The sequence below is a fragment of the Chlorocebus sabaeus genome, chromosome 20, assembly GCF_047675955.1.
Source record: "Chlorocebus sabaeus isolate Y175 chromosome 20, mChlSab1.0.hap1, whole genome shotgun sequence".
Taxonomy (NCBI): domain Eukaryota; kingdom Metazoa; phylum Chordata; class Mammalia; order Primates; family Cercopithecidae; genus Chlorocebus; species Chlorocebus sabaeus.
The window spans coordinates 12817816-12839649 of record NC_132923.1 but is presented as its reverse complement, the minus strand read 5'-3'; the positions used below and the strand labels follow the sequence as shown (position 1 = coordinate 12839649).

Sequence of the window (21834 nt, the reverse complement as noted above, 5' to 3'; positions counted from 1 at the left end):
CTGCCTCCTGGGTTCAAGCGATTCTCCTGCCTCAGCCTCCCAAGTAAGTGGGATTGTAGGCATGCGCCACCACGCCCAGCTAATTTCTGTATTTTTAGTAGAGACTGGGTTTCACCATGTTGGCTAGGCTGGTCTCAAACTCCTGACTTCAAGTGATCTACCCACCTTGGCCTCCCAAAGTGCTGGGATTACAGGCGTGAGCCACCGTACCTGCCGGAGTTTGTTTCTCCTTTGGTAACCTTTCTTTTGTACATTACGTTCACAGGTAGCTTTTAACTTCTTTCAGTAGCAGGTTTCCAGCAATGCAGATTGGGACATCATGAGGAAAGAAATCACTCTGCCTCCTGCTGGCCACCAGCAGAAAGACTTGAGTTTCTTTTGGCTTATTACAAAGAAATAACGTATTTCTTTTGGTTTGTCACATTTCTCCCTCACAAACATGGGAACTTGAAAAGGAACGGAAGACAAAGGGAAAAACGAGAATGGGCCTCCTTTTTTGCTAAGCCTGGACTAGGCTTAGGTGTCAAGAAACCGTTTAGATCAAATACCTTAAATGCCTCATCTTGTGAGCCACAAACTGAGGTTGATGCATCTTCTACATTAGCTACAGAAACAAAGGGATGGACAAGGTTTATGCCAACATTCCTGCTCCCTTTCCCTAAGTGATGGTATTGGGGAACTCAGCCGCATCTCACATTAACAATGTCTTCAGTATTGTTTTCCTCCACCTCCCAAACCCCAATAAAACACACCAACTGCTTCAGAGTATTTCTGAGTTGGGTTTTTTCATGGGTTTTTGTTTTGTTTATTTCAAATACTGAGAAAGTCCTTTGGGCTCTGTGGGGTTCCCCATGCTCACGGCTCCTTTCTCCCACACTCACTGCTCTTCTCCCCACAGCAAATCTATTTCAAGGACACTACTTTTTAAAATAATTAACGTTGAGTTCTCAACTAGCTCTGCAGAACCAGAGGAGCTGTTTGCATCTGTCTGTGCAGATGGAGTTTCTTTTATCTGACACCAGGTCTCCAACCACACTGAAACAAGGCATTTATCTACAGAGCTCAACTAGAACCCCTTTTCATTAGTCTACTCCACTTCCTTCCCCTCACATCTATCCCACACCAGCCACATGGTTAAAAAGGATAGTCAGGAATGTTTTTACCAACTCCAAGCCCTAACTCATATTCCTCTATATCTCCCACCCCACCCTCTCGACCCCACCCCCACCCCCAGAATTTCATTGAGATTTCTCCCAACTGTTATTTGGAAAAAAGGTAAAACAAAAAAGGTTCAAGGTCTTGGTGCTCAGCCCAAGGGGCTCCATGTGCTGGGACACCAACGGGCAAGGGCTTCTGCCTCTCCAGCCCGCACCCGAGCCACCTCCTGACCCCTGGCTGCAAAAGCAGGAAGGGGCAGGAGCCAGCACAGGACCCGGGTGCGGGGAGGGCAGCGTCTCAGGATCTGGCGGAGCCCCGGGCAGCATCATTCAACTTGGCCACTGCGGACGAACACAGAAGAAAAAAAAAAAAAAACACGTCAAGTAATAGGGGAAAAAAACCCTGAACTCCATCCCAGTCTCTACCCCATGATTCCTCCACATTTAACAACCATTAGGCAACCTGGCATATGTCTGAATCCTATCCATAAGGGAGTTGCAAAAAATCAAAAAAGAGAATTTCAGTCTTTTCCTATCCACGAAACAACATTATCTGCCTTTCTGGGATATCCATGGATAACAAACATAGAAAAACAATTCTTTAGATAAGATGAAAATAACTGGAGGTTTCCAGGTGGGTAAGCTGCCTGACTCAGAGCAGGCTCAGTTTCAGAGGCATGGCCACAGCTACTTGCAAAGACTGAAGTAGCACAGTGATGACATGGTGACTGTGTGAGGCCAGAACCAGACCACACACATGCTGTTCTGAGTGGATTTAATAATCTAGGTTTAATCAAAGCAATCTGCATTTGGATTTTGGAATGACCCCTCCTTGCTAAGGAAGCTATGTACTTCATGCTGTGGAAACTGGCAAATACAGAATGTAGCTTGTTTGTTTTCTTAGCCTTGAAGATGACCAGGTAGAGAGACAGAGTGAGACCAACAGTTTTTCTAATTTCCCTGCTCCTCCTATTCCTTCCTAAAAAGCAGACTCATTGTGACCAGTAGTCTTGAGGACTCAAGCTGAATGATAGAGAAGGCAGCTCAAACAGAAAAGAAGAAAAGTACAGAATTCGAGAAGATCGGAGATGAAGAAAACGTACAAAATTATATATATATTTATATATATAATAACATGACATATCTATGTACAACATGGCTGGGACAGTTGAAGAAACTATACAATGGTGTTCAGCATTTTCCCCTTCCCACATGGACTTTAAGGATGACAGCATGAGGAAATGGAGCAAGAAACACAAAAATTATATACAATTACAAGTGACAGTCAAGGAGTTTGGGGACCAGGGAGTCCAGGGATCCTGCTCTCTCCATTCCTTCCTCACCAACTTTTTCCTATCCAATCTGAATGACAGCCTGAACACTGGCCAGTCAGAAGAAAAGTATATACACACCTCATCCCCCCACATGCACATCAGTAAGTCTGTCAGTCATTCTCATTGGGCCAAATGTTTGGCATATCAGAATTTGTGATGTGAGAGGGAGGGCAAGAGGATTACAGAATCTTGCTCTCTTGAACATTAGTTCTCACCCTGGCCCTCTCTGTCATAACTAGCAAGTTGCGTTCAATAAGATTCTAGCCAAGCTGGTGATAACTAGATTGAAGATGCGGGTCACCTGCAACCCCTTTCCTCCACCTATTCACGAATGAACAAGGCTACCTCTCCTCATCATACAAGAGCTGGGTTGCTGAGTTCTGGGAATGCAGAGATTTCTCAGTCTTCCTCCTCTCCCTCCCTAACCACTTTCCCTAGCTTCCTCCAAGGTGAATCATCTTCTAAGAACCTGCTCCTCCAGCCCTGCAGGAGTACTTAGCCCCAGGGGCTAGCTCAGTTTACCCTTCTTCCTCCTTCCCTAACAATATATCTGGCATCAGATTGCATCTGAAACACGAGTCAACATATGTGCATGACTGGGCATGTTTCTCAGGCCTGCAGCTCTGCTGCCAGAGAAGCTTTTTAGCAGCTAAGGCCCAGAGGTAGGCTGGGAAAGTGGGCTGGGTCAGAGGAAAGAAGCTTCCATGGCTAGCTTATTATTATTATTTTTTTTTGACCCTCAAGACTGTGATATCTATAAAGTTGTCTTGCCTGAATTTATAATCCCCAAACCTCAATTTACTCTGTCCTCATGTATCCCTCAAATGGTTCCCCTCTGTAGTACTTTCCCAATATTACAGAGCAGAGACTCACCACCCACAAGCCTTCCTCACCTTTCGTTTTACAATGAACAGTACGGAGTTTTTCTGCTGGCAGTTATGACTTCAGAATCAGAATCAATCTTATATACGTTTAACTCTATTTTACAGGTGAGGAAACAGAAATCCAGAGAGGATAAATGACTTAACCAAGATTATACATCAGCTCTGCTGGGACTGAGTAGAGCGAGAACTCAGATAGCTTGACTCCTAAACCAGTGCTCTTCCCACTATCCCATGATACTTTCAAAAGCAACATGCTGGAAAAGAGAGAGAAGGTGCCCATTTTCTGTGAATAATGTTCACCAATCTTTATATTATTTGAGAGCCAGAGCAAACTGTAAGAGATACTAAGTAATGGAGGCTAAGGGGGCACTGTAGTTTTAGGCAAGCAAGTCAATTTTTCTTTTTAAGGATTCTCTAAACCTGCCATAATGGAAACATGAAGCAATAGCAGCCTAAGGGACAGAACACTTAGAAGCACAGAAAACATGTCTCATTCAATCTACCTTTCCCAACTGTGTTAGGTTAGCCTTGGGATGTTAAACCTGCCAAATTATTCCCAAGGCTCAGTCTAATCAATTTTGGGACATTCTCTCCCAAAAGGAGAAATCACATCTCTCCAGTTTCTCACACAAAAAAACATTTGCAGCATTATCCAATCCTAGCCTTTCCTATTTCTGGGCCCTACCTGGACTACAGAGTGTGTGTGGAAGTCTCAATCTAACCAAAGAAATCAACTTAGAGCCCCTTTTCAACCTACATTACCTTCTCAGCAGCCCCTAGCAAAATCACAGTCATTTCTGGCTAGCAAGCTGAGAAGATCTGACTAGGTGCCCATTTCATCCCTGCCTATAATATATAAAAGTCCAGTGGTTGAGGAAGGGGAGGAGAGGGGGGCTCAGGTTACCCCGCAAGCTTGCTGGTGACGAGCGAGGACTTTCTCTGGGGCAGATCCTGTGGGGTGGGGATGTGGTCACCAGTCACCAGGTTCTTGTCTGGTCCTGCACTTGGCAGCTGCTTATTCTTCATCTTGGCTTTGGCCATGTTGTAGTCTCCTGAGTCAAAGTACTTTTGCTAAGAGATAAGAGGGAGGTTTAGGTGAGTGAGGCACTCTGGCCTTCCTCAAAAACAAGGAGACTCACATCTCACATTCATTATAAACCCTCATGCACACTCAGATCTTTCAAGAAGTCTTCTTTGATTAATCTCATGCATACACAGTTTAACATTAATTACATGTACTTATGTCTTCTCCCCAGTGTGTTCTGACTTTTTCAGGTACGTAAGCAGTTTTCCAGCTAGAGTAAATAGTTTTGGAGTCAAGGGAAAGCCCCTACCATCCTTTGTACCCCACTCAGTATAGGATGGCTCAACCAAAATCACTTATTCATAAAGGGTAACTGAGGACCTTACTGGGTACAGGGCAATAACCTGGAACTGGAGAAAAAGAAATGAGTAAGATATAGAGAAGGATAAATATGGGGCTATCCTAGCCACCAGGAGATCAACCACAAGCCAACAACCTCAAAATGATTATTCTCCCAGACCAGGAATAGAAACTGGGCCTGTTCATGAGGATAATGTATTTTCCTTCTGACTCTCACAGCTCCCACACATGTTCCATGACTGTGACAGCCTGCCCACGCCTGCCTTGCCTCCAGCAAGGTAAATGCAAATCAGCATCACATTATCATCTGTGACTAAGACTCAATAACTGGGATCCTCCAAAGGGATGTTTCACCCTCTATTTTATCTACACAGAGAAGCACACTTCAATTTGATGATTTATAATCTTACAGTTATTGCAGAGGAGAGTAAAGGAAATAATTTTTTTCTTTTTTTTTTTGAGACGGCGTCTCGCTCTCAAAAGATGGAGTCCCAGGCTGGAGTGCAGTGGCGCGATCTCACCTCATTGCAAGCTCCGCTTCTCCAGTTCACACCATTCTCCTGCCTCAGCCTCCAAAGTAGCTGGGACTACAGGCGCCCGCCACCACACCCGGCTAATGATTTGTATTATTAGTAGAGATGGGGTTTCACCATGGTTTAGATCTCCTGACCTCGTGATCCGTCCGCCTCGGCCTCCCAAAGTGCTGGGATTACAGGTGTGAGCCACCGCGCCCAAATTTTTTTTTTTTTTAAAAGATAATATAATCCCTCAGTCAGCTTTAGGTACCTTTGGGAACTAAAAATCTGATCAGGAGCTACATGGCTATGAAAGTAGACTCTCTCGGTGAGGAGGACCACTCTGAACAGGAAAAATACGTTTGTTGCAAGAGTATAATTAATGGCTGGTGCTCACTTCAAGGGTATGAAGAAACTGATTCACTTCAAGTTGAGGATTTATTTCTGTAGGAGAGATGGTTTGATCTTCTTCTGAAATGATGCATCCTAAAATTTATCTCTAATGCTTAAAAAGTACACAATCCTAAAACCTCCAACATTCAAACAGGCAAATGCCTGGGGGCAGTCTGCATTTCAGTTTCTAACATCTTTCCCTCATTCCCCCACATACCCAAGTGCTCCAATTTAGGCCTTAATTTCCTACACAGGAAAGCAGGAGGGAACTGATACCACATTAGGGATTTACATTAATTTGACTTGCTCTTTTCAAATTTCAAATTCCTCTCTACTTCTGTTCAACAACAAAACTTCCAGAAAGGATCCAGTAGAACCTCTACAGACTTCATTCCAAGAACCCCCTTTGGCTCCAAAGAAAGAGGGTAAGAGATTATGCCCCATACCCCTTTCTGGAGTCTCTTCATGAGGAAGTCGGAGCCTCCAGGCTTTTGTCCTAGGCTTGGGTATTTGGCCTTTAGCTTTGCCTCTTCAGCTCTCTCAGGGAGAATACCTTCTTTCTCCTGCGTGTCCTGGAGAAAACAAATGAGCCAAATAAAATTAAAGACTGAGAAACAACTGCTTCTCACATTTGATAACAACTATACTCTCAACTTCTCCTGGAGATCCACCCACTTGTAAATATGCTATCTCCACTCTGCTGTTAAAGCCAGACCTTTGTTAAAATCCCTAAAGCTCAAGATGACTACTGTGAGAAGAAAAAGACAAGCTGCTTCTCACACTCCACCCAAGGAACCACCCAGGGACCTATGTGTATTGGGCTAAAGGTGATACTAAACACAATACTTTAATCACAGAATGGGCCATATCACTCAGCACAAATGCTAAGAAAGACAAAGAGAAAAAAGAGCTAGCAGGGCTTCTGGTGATACAGGATGAGTAGGGGGGTTCCCTAGGCTATCCTACATGTCACATGAGAAATTTAAAAAAAAAAATAGTTTGGGGCTGGGCACAGTGACTCATGCCTGTAATCCCAGCATTTTGGGAGGCTGAGGCGGGTGCATCGCTTGAGCTCATGAGTTTGCGACCCACATGCGCTATATGTTGAAACCCCGTCTCTACAACAAGAAGAAACAGTTTGCTAAATGTTCCCTCCTTATTCATTTTTTTCTTTTCTTTCTTTTTAAAAATTGCTACACAACAAAGCAATTCCTTCCTTATTCAGGGTCTAAGCCACCTGTTAGGTCTCCCTGTGCAGGAGGCTAGCTATGTGGCCTTCTTCAAAGATCTCCACCTGAGTAATGGCACAGCCTTGCTTCAACATTTCCACAAATATTACGGTAGCAAGCTGATAAACAGAGAGGAAAATGATATTGTTTTTAACCTCAGGAAAATAAAGATACAGTAGGCTCACTAGTATTTACCCACCAGCTTTCATTAAAAAAAATCAATACCTACCCTGGTGGTGCAGGGGCTCTCACTACTGTAGTCAATCTCTTTTTGTTTCTTGTGGTCCCTGCTGCCCTTTAGTGACTTTCTGAAAAGATCTGAAGTCAACGTATGGCTCTTTTTAGTGGGATTATATTCCTTTCTCTTGAAAATCACGCATAGATATAACACCAAGTGTATTTAATGAGTGCCTGAACCCAGTGCTAAATTTTAGAAGTCAAATACAAACTCCAATAAGGGGTTTATTTGGCGAGTTTCCATCATGGAATCGCGGGTGCACTAAGTCCCTGCCTTGGAAGTCTAGGGGAAGAGAGTGGTGTCTTTCTCACGACCCTGTCGGCGTTTTTTCCAAGTTTAATCACCATGATTCTGTTTGGAGCTCTAGTCCTCTTCGATCTTGTTGGGTCCTCATTGAAGGTGAGCAATAGACCATCCTTAGCTACTAAAATAGGTCTCTTGAGAAAGTTGCCGCCTTAAACTAGCCATAATAATAATTACACTTCTCCCCTCCCCCAATACTCGTCCTTTTTAAACGTCTTTACCTCGACCCCTATCTTTGCGGATTGAGGCTGCGGGCCCCAGCCCTGATGCTGGGTCATTTACCTCTACTAACCCATAACACACATCACACCCAGGACCACCAGCTAGACCCCTTCCATTCACCTTCTTTCCAAACACCCGCCCCGCGTCCATGCTCGGCCAATTATAGCACAGCGTCCAAGGGTTGAGCAGTAGGCCTATTGGCCAATCAGGAAGAGTACAGTACTGAGTGACAAAGGACCCAACAAACCAGCGCCAAAGCAGCAGGTCGTGTTGAAGCTCACCCTGCGTGACGCAAAAAGTGGCCAACCCCTGCGGAGCCTGAGACCATGGCGACCAATCCGCACTGGTGGGAGACCGTCTCCCACCCCATCACAGTCTCCCCAGCTCGCCCGCCCGCACCCCCTCCACTTCACCTGCTTCTCCTCGCCGGTCTCCTCCGCAGGGTTCTCTTCTTCTTGTTTCTGGGACATGGCGGGACCGGGACGGTGGAGTGTAGGGGGCCCGGGAAGGCAACTGGAGAAGGGAAGGGGGAGGGGAAACGGGGATAACCTGCGCTGCTGCTTCGGCTCCTGTCACTAGTGTTGCTCAGTCAAAATGGCGGCCCTTGCCCATGACGTTACGACCGCCCCTTCCTATGAGAGCCAGTGGGAGTGAGGTAGATGGGGCAATGACGTAACGATCTACCAATAGTCGCCGTCTAAAGGTGGGCTCTATAGAGGCGACCGGCAAGCTGGAACACCAACCTGGAAAGAGAGTGAGACACAAGGACCAATTGGAAGCCTGTGGGGGATATCGGGGGCGGGGCTGCTGGCTGTGGTATTTTTGCCCCTTTGGTGGGCTCCGACTTCCTTCACTCCAGCGCCCCGCGCCGGAGAGGCTTAGCGGGGCGTCAAACTGGAGGGCGAAAGGATGGAACCCTTTATTCATATCAGGTGGAGAGGATTAAACTTTGCTCAGTGTTAGCAGAAAATGATCGAGCTCCAGAAAATGATTTGGAGGTCAGCTTCGATTTTAAAATAGTACTAACAGGCCGGGCGCGGTGCCTCACGCCTGTAATCCTAGCACTTTGGGAGGCCGAGGTGGGCGGATCACCTGAGGTCAGGAGTTCGAGACCAGCCTAGCCAACATGGCGAAACCCCCTCCGTACTAAAAATACAAAAATTAGCCGGGCGTGGTGGTGGGCGTTTGTAATCCCAATTACTTGGGAGGCTGAGGCAGGAGAATCACTTGAACCCTGCAGGCGGAGGTTGCGGTGAGCCGAAATCACGCCATTGCACTCCAGCCTGGGCGACAGAACAAGACCTTGTAGCAAAAAATAAAAATAAAATAAAACGGTACCAATGGTATTACGATATGTCACTTGGCCTGTGGAAGAGAGAGACTGAGTCTCAACCCGAGTTGTCTTGGAAAACACTAATGGCTTACATTCTGTATTTTAACTCTTATGTGAAGTTTTTATATTCCATCAGGGTGATCCCTTGGGGACTAAGCTCCTTGAAACAAGGAGGACAGTGTAAATATGTGATAAACATTTAGTAAATACAGTTAATACTGGTTAACCTATCCAGAATCACAGTTTAACATTTCTTGGGCGTCTGTCTGTATGTGGATGGTACTGTGTTAGTTGGAGGGGGTGGGGTACATATATAGTAAGGCAGTCTCTGCCCTTAGAAAGCTTACAGGCCTGGCTGGGCGCGGTGACTCACACCTGTAATCCCAGCAGTCTGGGAGGCCTAGGCGGGCGAATCACTTGAGGTCAGGAGTTCGAAACCAGCCTGGCCAACATGGTGAAACCCTGTCTCTACTAAAAATACAAAACAAGGCTGGGCGCGGTGGCTCACACCTGTAATCCTAGTACTTTGGGAGGCCAAGGACGGTGGATCACAAGGTCAGGAGATAGAGACCATCCTGGTCAACATGGAGAAACCCCGTCTCTACTAAAAATACAAAAATTAGCCAGGTGTGGTGGCGTGCGCCTGTAGTCCCAGCTACTCAGGAGCTTGAAGCAGGAGAATCGATTTTACCTGGGAGGTGGAGGTTGCAGTGAACCGAGATGGCGCCACTGCACTCCAGTCTGGGCGACAGAGTGAGACTCTGTCTCAAAAAAAAAAAAAAAAAAAAAAAAAAAAAAAGAGTGACAGGTAAGAATTGCTATTTATGGAGATATTAATTTGGTGGTAATGAATAAAAAGACTCAGAATTCTAAGCAGAAAACTACTAGAGATGAGCACTCTAGCCGAGTCCTCTGCAAACGTTAGGTGGGAGATAATTAGGATTTAACCTAGAAACGTGGTAGTTAAGAATAGAAAATAGTGAACCTAATCAAAAGAGTGTGTGACAATGGAATCCACTAGACTAGCAGCTGACTGAATAGAGAATGAGAAGACTGTGCGCTTCAAGGTGATTATTTATAGAAACAAATTCAAGAAAAGGAGTCAATTTGGGAATGGAACTGAAAAGCAGAGAAAATGAGGCATTGAGTTTTGAAAACATGGACCTTTTTTTTTTTTTTTTTTTTTTTGAGATGGAGTCTTGCTCTGTCACCCAGGCTGTAGTGCAGTGGCCCGATATCGGTTCCCTATAACTTCCACCTCCCAGGTTAAAGTGATTCTCCTGCCTCAGCCTCCTGACTACAGGTGCGTGCCACCACGCCCGGCTAATTTTTGTATTTTTAGTAGAGACAGAGTTTCGCCATGTTGGCCAGGCTGGTCTCAAACTCCTGACCTCAGGTGACCCGCCTGCCTCGGCCTCCCAAAGTGCTGGGATTACAGGCGTGAGCCACCATGCCTGGCCTGTAAACATGGACTTTATTAAAAGCGAATGAACCGTTTGGTGGAGACATCCAGGCAATGAAGACTTAGGATAAATGACCTCTAAGAGCTCCATATCTGAAATTTTAGGGTTCTAGGAAATGTAGGTGTGGGCATTTGGGAGAAAAGTAGAGGCTAAAGATGTACAAATTTTGGACTTTTTCACATAAATGTAAGTAAAGTTGTGGAAGTTGATGGGCTCACAAAGGAGAACGTAGGGAAAAAAACAGGTTCCAGTCAGGTGCGGTGGCTTACACCTGTAATCCCAACACTTTGGAAGGTCAAAGTGAGAGGATCGCCTGAAGCCAGGAGTTTGAGGTTACAGTGAGCTATGATCATGCCATTGCACTCCAGCCTAGGCAACAGAGTGAACCCCTGTTTCTTAAAAAAAGAAAAAAATCTCAAGACAGAAATGTGGGGAAAAGTTAGCAAAAGACATAGAGACATGATCAGAGTGGTAGGGAGAGAATTAGAAAAGAGCCATGGAAAGCAAATGAAGAAAGGGAGGGCAGGTTGTCAGTGTTAAATGTGATACAGAAATTAAAGATGGAGGTGACAGAGGTCAATCGCAAGACGTTAAGGAGTGAGGAGATGGTAGCAATATTGAACAGTGGTAGCAATATTTAACAGTAAAGCAAGGAAAGGGCAGAGCTGTAGCAGCAGATTTTCTTTTGGGGAATAGGCAAGACTCAAGCATGTTTTTAGAAAAGGCGAATGAGGCCGGATGCGGTGGCTCACGCCTGTAACCCCAGCACTTTGGGAGGCTGAGGCAGGCATATCATGAGATCAGGAGTTCGAGACCAGCCTGACCAACATGGAGAAATCCCGTCTCTACTAAAAGTACAAAAATTAGCTGGAGTGGTGGCACACACCTGTAATCCCAGCTACTTAGGAGGCTGAGGCAGGAGAATCATTTGAACCCAGGGGGCGGAGGTTACAGTGAGCTGAGATCACACCATTGCACTCTAGCCTGGGAGACAGAGTGAGATTCCGTCTCAAAAATAAATAAATAAAATAAAAAGAAAAGAAAAGGGGAATGAGCTAATTGAGAGAGAAAAACTAAAATGTAATTATTTACTTTCAGAGGCAATAATGGCTGGGTGCAGTGACTCATTCCTATAATCCCAGCACTTTGGGAGGCTGAGGCAGGTGGATCACTTGAGGCCAGGAGTTCAAGACCAGCCTGGCCAACATGGTGTAACCCTGTCTCTACTAAAAATACAAAAATTAGCCAGATATGGTGGTGGGCGCCTGTAATCCCAGCTACTAGGGAGGCTGAGGCAGAAGAATCGCTTGAACCTGGGAGGCAGAGGTTGCAGTGAGCCAAGATGGGGCCACTGCACTTCAACCCAGGAAACAGAGCGAGACTCTGTCTCCAAATAAATATAAACAAATAAATAAAGAGGCAATACTGAAAGAATTAAAGTCTCAGAGAAAGTTAGTAGGTCAAGAGGGAGAGAGACAGATTGACTTTGGCAACTATAAAGGAAGAGTGGGAGATCAAATGTAAAGAGATTTCGAGTGGCTAAAGGAAAGTCACATTGAATGGACTTGTTTTTCTGAGTATGGCCAATCTTTTGAAAATTAAAAGGATGGGGGTGAGATAGAGAATCTAGGAAAAAATGGAGGTTGGAAATAGTTCTATAGAAAACGGCAATGATTCCAAATAGCAAGAAAGAGCTAAGATTAAATAGTAGATTAGAATTTATAGTAGTCCCAATCAGCATGGCTTTGTGACTTTGGTCAGTAACTCCTGGCTGCCTTGGAATGGAAAAAACAGCTTAGGTCAAAGGACTAGTAGAGAGGGAACAGTGGGAGGAGGGCAATAAGGAAGTCTAGAGATTGGTTTGCCTATTTGTTGAAATAGCTGACGACAGCATCTAAGTTCTTTACAAAAGATGGAATGAGACAGATGAACTAGGAGAACAGGAAGGTGTTGAAGAACTGTCTCATGCAGAACATGAGACAGATGAAGCTCAGATTTGGTGGGAATGAATGAGAGAGGCTGAAGGGTAGGAGATTGCAATGAGACTAAAATGTTAGTTTATATCTTGGGAGGTGGAGAAATTACAGGTTATGATAAGCTTTATCCCATAATAACTGTAATTGATGGCAGATATGGCATGGTTATAAAAGTCACTTGAAAGGCCAGGTGCAGTGGCTCACGCCTGTAATCCCAGCACTTTGGGAGGTGGAGGCAGGCGAATCACCCGAGGTCAGGAGTTCGAGACCAGCCTGGCCATGTGGAGAAACCCCATCTCTACTAGAAATACAAAAAAAATTAGCCAGGCATATTGTTGCATGCCTGTAATCCCTATTCGGGAGGCTGAAGCAGGAGAATCACTTGAACCTGGGAGGCAGAGGTCACGCCATTGCACTCCAGCCTGGGCAACAAGAGTGAAACTCCCGTCTCAAAAAAAAAAGTCACTTGATGGCCTGATGTGGTGGCTCACACCTGTAATCCCAGCACTTTGGGAGGCCGAAGCAGGTGGATCACCTGAGGTCAGGGGTTCAAAACCAGCCTGGCCAACATGGTGAAACCCCGTCTCTACTAAAAATACAAAATTAGCTGGGCACGTTGGATGCCTGTAATCCCAGCTACTCGGGAGGCTGAGGCAGGAGAATCGCTTGAACCCGGGAGGCAGAGGTTGCAGTGAGCCGAGATCGTGCCACTACACTCTAGCCTGGGTAACAACAGCAAAACTCCGTCTCGGAAAAAAAAAAAAAAAAAAAAAAAAGTCACTTGATGTAATCAAGTAAGTGGGAAGCCACAAATGTTGAAGTCCTAGAGCATAATAATTGGGAGGAGGTTAGGATAGGGTGATCATGACCCATATTTGGGCATGAGCTGTATATCTCCAACACATACTATGTAGAAACAACTATACGACGCTTATCAAATGATTTGTATGTTCAGTGTTTAAAGGATCATTTCTGGGTAAGGTGGTTACAGAACATTTCAGATGGGATAGAAACTAAGCTGGGATTATGAGGATGAATGGGAAGGTTGGAGACTGGCAAGGGGAGAGAGGAAGGGAAAACAATTTAGAGGACCACCTCATCTTATAAAAGGTCAGACAGAGGGTGACTGACCCCTGACAGAGGACAGTAGGAAAAGAAGAGGGAAATTGTAGCAAGAGTTCCCCTAGAGGGAATGAGGTTCTGCTAGTGCAGCAAGAGACTCCTTTCATCCAACAAACTTTCTGAGCATTTACTATGTGCTAGGTATTTTTCTGGGCACTGTGGATGCAAAGATAAAGGACGGTCTCTTCACGTTGTTCACAGATGAGTGAGGAGATAAAGACAGTTTACACTGGCAAAAGTGTATCAAAGGCAGCTTCCTGGAGGATGTGACATTTGAAGGAAGTATAGGAATAATTCAGATTAAAAAGAAAAGGTGAAGAAACATTTTTCAGGCAGAAGGAGCCACATGTGAAGAGACACAAAACCATAAGAAACCTCCATGTGGATCCCTGGTTCTCAAACTTGTTTGATTAGAAGCTCCCAGGGAACTTTATAAAAATACAGAATCTCTTAGCCCTATGTCACTCCAATTGAGTCAGCATCTCTACACTGGGGCCTGGAAATACATATTTTTGAAAAGCTCCCAGAGGAAAGTTGGGAAAGAAGGCTGATCCGGGAAACTGTGTGAAGTAGCAAGACAGTTTTTCACGTTGCTGGGGTCCTAAGAAGCCTTGACAGTCATGCTAGAGTTTTGGGGGTTTATGAAGACAAAGGGAGCCTCTAATTTCTCCCTCTCTCTCTCTCTCTTTTTTTTTTTTTTGAGACAGAGTCTCACTTTCACTCTGTTGGTCAGGCTGCAGTGCAGTGGCACCATCTCGGCTCACTGCAACTTCCGCCTCCCCGGTTTAAGGGATTCTCATGCCTTGGCCTCCCAAGTAGCTAGGATTAAAAGTGCTGGGAGGCAGAGGTTACAGTGAGCTGAGATCGTGCCACTGCACTCCAGCCTGGGCAACAGAGTGAGACTCTGTCTTAAAAAAAAAAAATTGCGAGACTAGAAATGGCTGGGTTTAATTTTTTTTTTTCTTTTGAGACAGAATCTTGCTCTGTTGCCCAGGATGGAGTGCAGTGGCCTGATTTCAGCTCACCACAACCTCCACCTCTTGGGCTCAGGTGATCCTCCCACGTCAGCCTCCCAAGTAGATGGGACCACAGGTGTGTGCCACCACGCCTGGTCAATTTTTGTGTTTTTTGTAGAGACAGGGTTTCACCATGTTGCCCAGACTGGTCTTGAACTCCTGGGCTTGAGTGATTCATCCTCCTCTGCCTTCCAAAGTGCTGGGATTACAGGCGTGAGCCACCGTGCCCAGCCAATGGCTGGGTTTAAAACACATACCGGCCGGGCGCGGTGGCTCAAGCCTGTAATCCCAGCACTTTGGGAGGCCGAGACGGGCGGATCACGAAGTCAGGAGATCGAGACCATCCTGGCTAACACGGTGAAACCCCGTCTCTACTAAAAAATACAAAAAAAAAAAAACTAGCCGGGCGAGGTGGTGGGCGCCTGTAGTCCCAGCTACTCGGGAGGCTGAGGCAGGAGAATGCTGTAAACCCGGGAGGCGGAGCTTGCAGTGAGCTGAGATCCGGCTACTGCACTCCAGCCTGGGCGACAGAGCGAGACTCCGTCTCAAAAAAAAAAAAAAAAAGAAACACAAAACAAAAAAACAAAAACACATACTATTAGCACCCTCTGATGGGCCAAACTGAGAATATCAGGAACACAATCAAGTCCTGTCCTGTCCTTGTCTCCTTTGCAGTCAGGGCTGTCCTTACATGTAGCTTAAGGAAAGTAGCCAAGTAATCAGAATAGTGCAGGGTTAAAGGTAAATTTCAAAAAGATAAAATCATAACTCATAAAAATAAGGGAACTAAGAGGGCCAGGTACGGTGGCTCATGCTTGTAATCCTAGCACTTTGGGAGGCTGAGGAGGGCAGATAACCTGAGGTCAGGAGTTCGAGACCAGCCTGGCCAATGTGGCAGAACCCCATCTCTAACAAAAATTCAAAAATTAGTCGGGCATGACGGAGGGCACCTGTAATGCCAGCTACAGGAGGCTGAGGCAGGAGAATTGCTTGAACCTGGGAGGCGGAGGTTGTGGTGAGCCGAGATCATGCCATTGGACTCCAGCCTGGGGGACAGAGCGAGATTGCATCTCATAAAGCAAACTCCGTCCCCCAAGCCCCCCGCAAAAAAAAAAAAACAAAAAAAAAAGGAAACTAGTAAGATGTGAAACTGGTCTCAAAAAAGAATCAGAAGACTTATGTATTTATTCAATTAGGAATGTTGAAATGAATTTGCTAATAAATGTGCAATTGGTCAACATCCACAGGACATAAAATGTTAATGTTTGGAATAAACTCTTTCACAGGGTGAAAATAAATTGTATCTGACTTGACAAAACTCATTTGTGTCTCTCTGTATAAGAATTCCTTGCACTGCCAAAAGTTTTGTCTATTTACACAGTAATATAGTTCAAAGACAATGACAGGCATAGATTAGATAATTTCAAAGACTCCTCTAGACAGTGCTCGGGAATGTTTTTGTCCATTTCAAAGTCTTTTATGGTTTTTCTCCTGAGAACAGAAAAGCCTCTCTTCTCATAAATATCTCACCCCTACCTACCTTCCATTGTATTAAAGTTCCTGACTAAAATGCTGGTATATACCCAAAAGATACCAGACCAACATTCCCGGCTGCCATTTTTACATTTAGATTAAGTAATCAGATCAGCTTTAATTAATAGCTACACTGAAATACTCGCCCAGGGAAGGCCCTAGAGAAAATCATAGAAAGAGTAGAGTCTAACTAACATCTATCATGTGTCCGCCACTGTAATAGCAGTTTATTCCTTGTTATTGTATTTAAACAGTGGCTGGGCACGGTGGCTCAAGCCTGTAATCCCAGCACTTTGGGAGGCCGAGGCTGGTGGATCACCTGAGGTCAGGAGTTTGAGATCAGCCTGGCCAAAGTGATGAAACCCCATTTCTACTGAAAATAACAAAAATTAGCTGGGCATGGTGGTGCATGCCTGTAATCCCAGCTACCTGGGAGGCTGAGGCGGGAGAATCACTTGAACCCGGGAGGCAGAGGTTGCAGTGAGCCGAGATTGTGCCACTGCACTCCAGCCTGGGCGACAGAGCAGACTCTGTCTCAAAAGAAAAAAAAAATTATTCAGCTAAAGAAGGGCAACTATTAACCCCCCAAAATATATCACTAATGAAATTTAATGTGCCACCTAAAGAGGGAGAGTTGGAGCAGAGGGCTTTCCACCTTAAAATCATGTTAAATGGGGAGGGATTAGAGGGGCAATGTGGGAGTTGAGCGGGGAGTGAGGTGGAGAAGGCTAGCTTAACAAGAGTGTCACGGTTAGGTTTCTCTGGCAGCCAATTAGGTAGTATGATTATCTCTCTTCATATTTTTGTTGTTGTTGTTTGTTTTAGAGACAGAGTCTCACTGTGTCACCCAGGCTGGAGTGCAGTGGTGTGATCATGACTCACTGGAGCCTTGAACTCCCGGGCTCAAGCGGTCCTCTCGCCTCAGCCTCCCAAGCAGCTGGGACTACAGACGTGTGTCAACCCATCTGTCTGATTATTTTTTTTTAAAATAGAGACAGGGTTTCACTATGTTGCCCTGACTGGTCTCAAACTCCTGAGTTCAAGCAATCTTTCTGATTTGGCTTCCCAAAGTGTTGGGAGTACAGGAGTGAGCCACTGCTGCCTCTCTTCAGATTTCTTCTTTCTCTCCCTCCCCTCCTCATTCCCTCTCCCTTCCTCCTTTCCTTTTTTTTCCTCCCTTCTTCTCTTCCTTTTACTTCTTTTTAGATTGCCTAGACCTCTCCTTCCCAGTTTCTTTTCCTTTTTCTTTCAAGCTTCTAAGAAGCACTTTTCCTCAAATGTTTCCCAATTTAAGCCTTTTCCATTTGTCTGCAAAAACTCTGTTAAAATAAAATTAGTCAATATTGTTAGAATCCGGAGAGCAGTTACCCTTGAAGGCAGTGATTGGAAGGGAGCCCAAGGAGGGTTTCTGAGGTGCTGGTAAAGTTGTTTCTTCATCCTGGTGCTGGTCATATGGGTGTGTTCAGTGTATGAAAATTGAGCTACACATTTATGTGAACTTTTCTGTATGTATATTTCAATAAAAGACTTAAGTGAAACCAAAAACAATAACAAAACAAAACATCCCTCTGTTTAAATTTCACCTCCTTCAGGGGAGTGGATAATAAAAGGAGGTATAAAGAATTGTAGAAAATGATCTTTATATATTTGCCTAGAATCACCAACCCCTACTCGTTTTCCAAGGACTAATGACTCTAGTTTTGGCTTATTGGCAAGGAGCAGCAGCAGTGGGAATGGAAGAGCACAAAAGGATGGGGGATATTAAGAAAGACAGACAGCTTTGGGAGGCTGAGGCGGGCAGATCACCTGAGGTCAGGAGTTTGAGACCAGTCTGGCCAACATGGTGAAACCCTATCTCTACTAAAAATACAAAAAATTAGCCGGGCGTGGTGGCAGGCAGCTGTAGTCCCAGCTACTTGGGAGGCTGAGGCAGGAGAATGGCGTGAACCTATGAGGCGGAGGTTGCAGTGAGCCGAGATCGCACGCGTATCAAAAAAAAAAAGAAAAGAAAAGAAAAGATTGACAGAACTAGCTCAGTTGGATATAAGAAGGGAGTGGCTGGGTGGGTGGCTCATGTTTATAATCCCTGTACTTTGGGAGTCCAAGGCAGGAGAATCATGTGAGCCCAGAAGTTTGAGACCTGCCTGAGCAACACAAGACCCCATCTCTACAATAAAAAATAAAATAATTAGCCAGGCATGGTGGTGCAGGCCTGTGGCCCAGCTACTTGGGAGGCTGAGGTGGGAGGATTGCTTAAGCGGGGAGGTGGAGTTGTGATCACACCACTGTACTGTAGCCTGCTTGGAGACAAAGTGAGACGGTGTCTCAAAAAAAAAAAAAAAAAAAAAATCTGGGCATAATGGCTCCTCGTGCCTATAATCCCAGCAGTTTGGGAGGCCAAGACAGGAGGGTTGGTTGAGTCCAGGAGTTTGAAACCAGCCTGGGCAACATGGCAAGACCCCATCTCTAAAAAAAAAAAAAAAAAAAAAAAGAAAGAAAGAAAATTAGCCAGGTGTGGTGGCACATTTCTGTGGTCCTAACTACTTGGGAGGCTGAAGTGGGAGGATGGCTTGAGCCTGAGAGGTCAAGGCTGCAGTGAGCCATGATCACCCATGATCATACCACTGCACCCCAGCCTAGGTAACAGAGCAAGACCCTGCTTCAAAAAAAAAAAAAAAGTTAAGAAAGTGATTAAAAAAAGGCAGGTTATCTTTATGCTAGGTGATGTAGAGAAAGAAAATGGATACTATTGGTTGAATGCAGGTTTAGGCAATTATGGTGAAAATACATTATGAATGTGTTTAAGAGATTAGTTGAAATATCTAAAAGATGAATAATTCTTTTGGGAAGTACTTTCTGATCAAGCTATTTCTAATTCCAAGCTCTGCTTAAGAATAATGTGTAAAAACTATGATTGCTAAAGGAATGAGTGATTTAAATGATACATTTATCCTTTTTTTTGAGACTGAGTTTCTTTCTTGTTGCCCAGGTTGGAGTGCAATGATGTGATCTCAGCTCACTGCAACCTCCCCCTCCCAAGTTCAAGTGATTCTCCTGCCTCAGCCTCCCGAGTAGCTGGGATTGCAGGTGCACACCACCATGCCTGGCTAATTTTTGTCTTTTTAGTAGAGACAGGATTTCACCATGTTGGCCAGGTTGGTCTTGAACTCCTGACCTCAGGTGATCCACCCATCTGGGCCTCCCAAAGGTCTGGGATTACACGCATGAGCCACTGTGCCCAGCCCATTTATCCTTGATATAGCTAAATTACTGAGCATTAGGAAGGGTGGAACTTTCGGAGTAAAGCCAATAAAATATGAGTGAGGTTTCACAAAAACTAGCACAATGTCTGGGGCCCAGATTATTCTATTTGTGACTGGGCGGGAAGAGGTATGTGTGTGTGTGTGTGTGTGTGTGTGTGTGTGTGTGTATATATATATATATAAAATAAATTTTTGTATTTTTAGTAGAGACGGGGTTTTACCATGTTGGCCAGGCTGGTCTTGAACTCCTGACCTTAAGTGATCCGTCCGCCTCCCAAAGTGCTGGGATTACAGGTGTCAGCCACCACGTTGGGCCATAGATTGGGTGATTGGGGAAGACCTGAGGTATCTGAGCAGAAATCTAGGTGGGGAGTGAGCCAAATAGTTATCTGGAGGGAAACTATTTCAGGCAGAGGGAACAGCAAATTCAAAGTTCCTAAAGCGAAAACATATTTTTGGTGTATTTGAGAAACAGCAAGAAGGTCAATGTGGCTAAGAGCCAGAATAAGAGAAGAGATGCAGGCAGGGATGAGATTGTTCTTGGCTTCTCAGGTCATGGTAAGAAGTTGGATTTTATTTTTTGTGTAATGGGCATCCATCAGATGGTGTTGAACAGGGGAGTGACACAAAATGATTTAGGTGTTAAATTGATCCTTCCACTGCTCCATGGGGACCAAGAGTGGAAGTAGTAGCAGGAAACCAATTAGGATTTTACAACAATTCAGGTAAGAGATGACAGTGACTTGGACTAGGGTGTAGTAGCTATGGGGATGGTTGAAAATGGCTAGATGTGGGATCTATTTTAAAGGTACCACCAACAGCATTTGCAGACTCAAGGATGATTTCAAAGTTTTTGGTCTGAGCAACTAGGTGAATGATAACATCGTTTACTGAGATGGGGAGGCCTTAAGTAGAAGGTTTAGGAGGGAAAATACAGATTTTGCTATGGACATATTATATTCTATATAGACATAATTTAAAGTAGTTACCAGGTCCATCAACTGATGGATAAACTATGGTATATCCATACATTGGAATATTATTTGTTAATAAAAATAAATGGTCAGGCACAGTGCCTTAAGCCTGTAATCCCAGCACTTCAGGAGGCTGAGTTGGGTGGAGTGCAGTGGCGCTATCTCGGCTCACTGCAACCTCTGCCTCTACCTTAAAGCGATTCTCCTGCCTCAGCCTCCTGAGTAGCCGGGATTACAGGTGCCCACCACCATGCCCAGCTCATTTTTTAATTTTTAGTAGAGATGGGGTTTCACCATCTTGGTCAGGCTGGTCTTGAACTCCTGACCTTAGGCAATTCACCTGCCTCAGCCTCCAAAGTGCTGGGATTACAGGAGTGAGCCACTGCGCCTGACCACTATTTACTTTAAATGGATTTACTGTATGGTTTGTGAATTATAATCACAACGAAACTATTCTAAAAATATATAGTTATTGAAAATATGTAATTATGAAAAGCATTATGAAGCTATCCCCCCACACACTAGAAGCTATTTTATTTTATTTTATTTTATTTTTTGAGACGGAGTCTCGCTCTGTCGCCCAGGCTGGAGTGCAGTGGCCGATCTCAGCTCACTGCAAGCTCCGCCTCCCGGGTTCACGCCATTCTCCTGCCTCAGCCTCCCGAGTAGCTGGGACTACAGGCGCCCGCCACCGCGCCCGGCTAGTTTTTTGTATTTTTTAGTAGAGACGGGGTTTCACCATGTTAGCCAGGATGGTCTCGATCTCCTGACCTCGTGATCCGCCCGTCTCGGCCTCCCAAAGTGCTAGGATTACAGGCTTGAGCCACCGCGCCCGGCCTTAGAAGCTATTTTAATAAAAGATTTTAACCTACTAGAAATAAAAGGAAAATTAAGTAGTCAAGCGTGCTAATCCTTCTCTGTTAACCACAGGAAACCTGGCTATTTAGACTGTGTGTCTGTGCCAACATACCACCACCAACCTGGAACAGTATTTGCTAATAACAAGCAAAGTATTTCTGAGTAATAATAGCTTCTTGATTGTTGGACTCCCATAAAGCAGTCATTCTTAAGCTTTTCTATTTTTTTTGTTGTTGTTGTTGGGGGTGTGGTGTGTGTAAAGTATTGCATTATGTTTATTTTAGTATATATTGCCACCAGATTTTGCAAATCTGATCTTTGAGAATCTGGTATAAACCATGATTCTTCTGTCCCCCAAATGTACTTAAGCACAAATACATACATGCAATACTATACATATTTTAGGATGTACATAGATCCCCTGAAACCAACCAATGCAGCTCAGTTTCTTTTTTTTTTTTTTTTTTTTTTTGAGACGGAGTCTCGCTCTGTCACCCAGGCTGGAGTGCAGTGGCCAGATCTCAGCTCACTGCAAGCTCCGCCTCCCAGGTTTACGCCATTCTCCTGCCTCAGCCTCCCGAGTAGCTGGGACTACAGGCGCCTGCCACCTCGCCTGGCTAGTTTTTCGTATTTTTTT

General features: G+C 44.8%; 1 protein-coding gene across 3 annotated transcripts; it reads right to left on the bottom strand.

Annotated features, from left to right (window-relative positions):
• Nucleotides 1-766: 766 nt before the first annotated feature.
• On the bottom strand, nucleotides 767-8269 carry ENSA (endosulfine alpha). Of its 3 annotated transcripts, XM_037998000.2 has the most exons (5): nucleotides 7659-7928; nucleotides 7126-7214; nucleotides 6114-6239; nucleotides 4280-4446; nucleotides 767-1499 (listed from the first exon to the last, which is right to left on the bottom strand). In XM_037998000.2, the coding sequence occupies exons 1-5, from the start codon at nucleotides 7807-7809 to the stop codon at nucleotides 1484-1486; spliced, it is 549 nt and encodes a 182-aa protein (XP_037853928.2). In that variant the 5' UTR covers nucleotides 7810-7928; the 3' UTR covers nucleotides 767-1483. The 3 variants fall into 3 exon arrangements, with proteins under 3 accessions (XP_037853928.2, XP_008017461.1, XP_037853929.2); XM_008019270.3 differs by lacking the exons at nucleotides 7126-7214; nucleotides 7659-7928 and adding an exon at nucleotides 8073-8269; XM_037998001.2 differs by lacking the exon at nucleotides 767-1499 and having other exon boundaries at nucleotides 2247-4446; nucleotides 7659-7844.
• Between the last annotated feature and the right edge of the window lie 13565 nt (nucleotides 8270-21834).

Coding starts and splice junctions, on each gene's coding strand:
- ENSA (XM_037998000.2), bottom strand. CDS start 7,809: ATGGACGCGGGGCGGGTGTTTGGAAAGAAGGTGAATGGAAGGGGTCTA. Junction 7,215..7,658: donor CCGCAAAGATAGGGGTCGAG/GTAAAGACGTTT, acceptor CGTTGACTTCAG/ATCTTTTCAGAAAGTCACTA. Junction 4,447..6,113: donor TGAAGAGACTCCAGAAAGGG/GTATGGGGCATA, acceptor CTTATCTCTTAG/CAAAAGTACTTTGACTCAGG.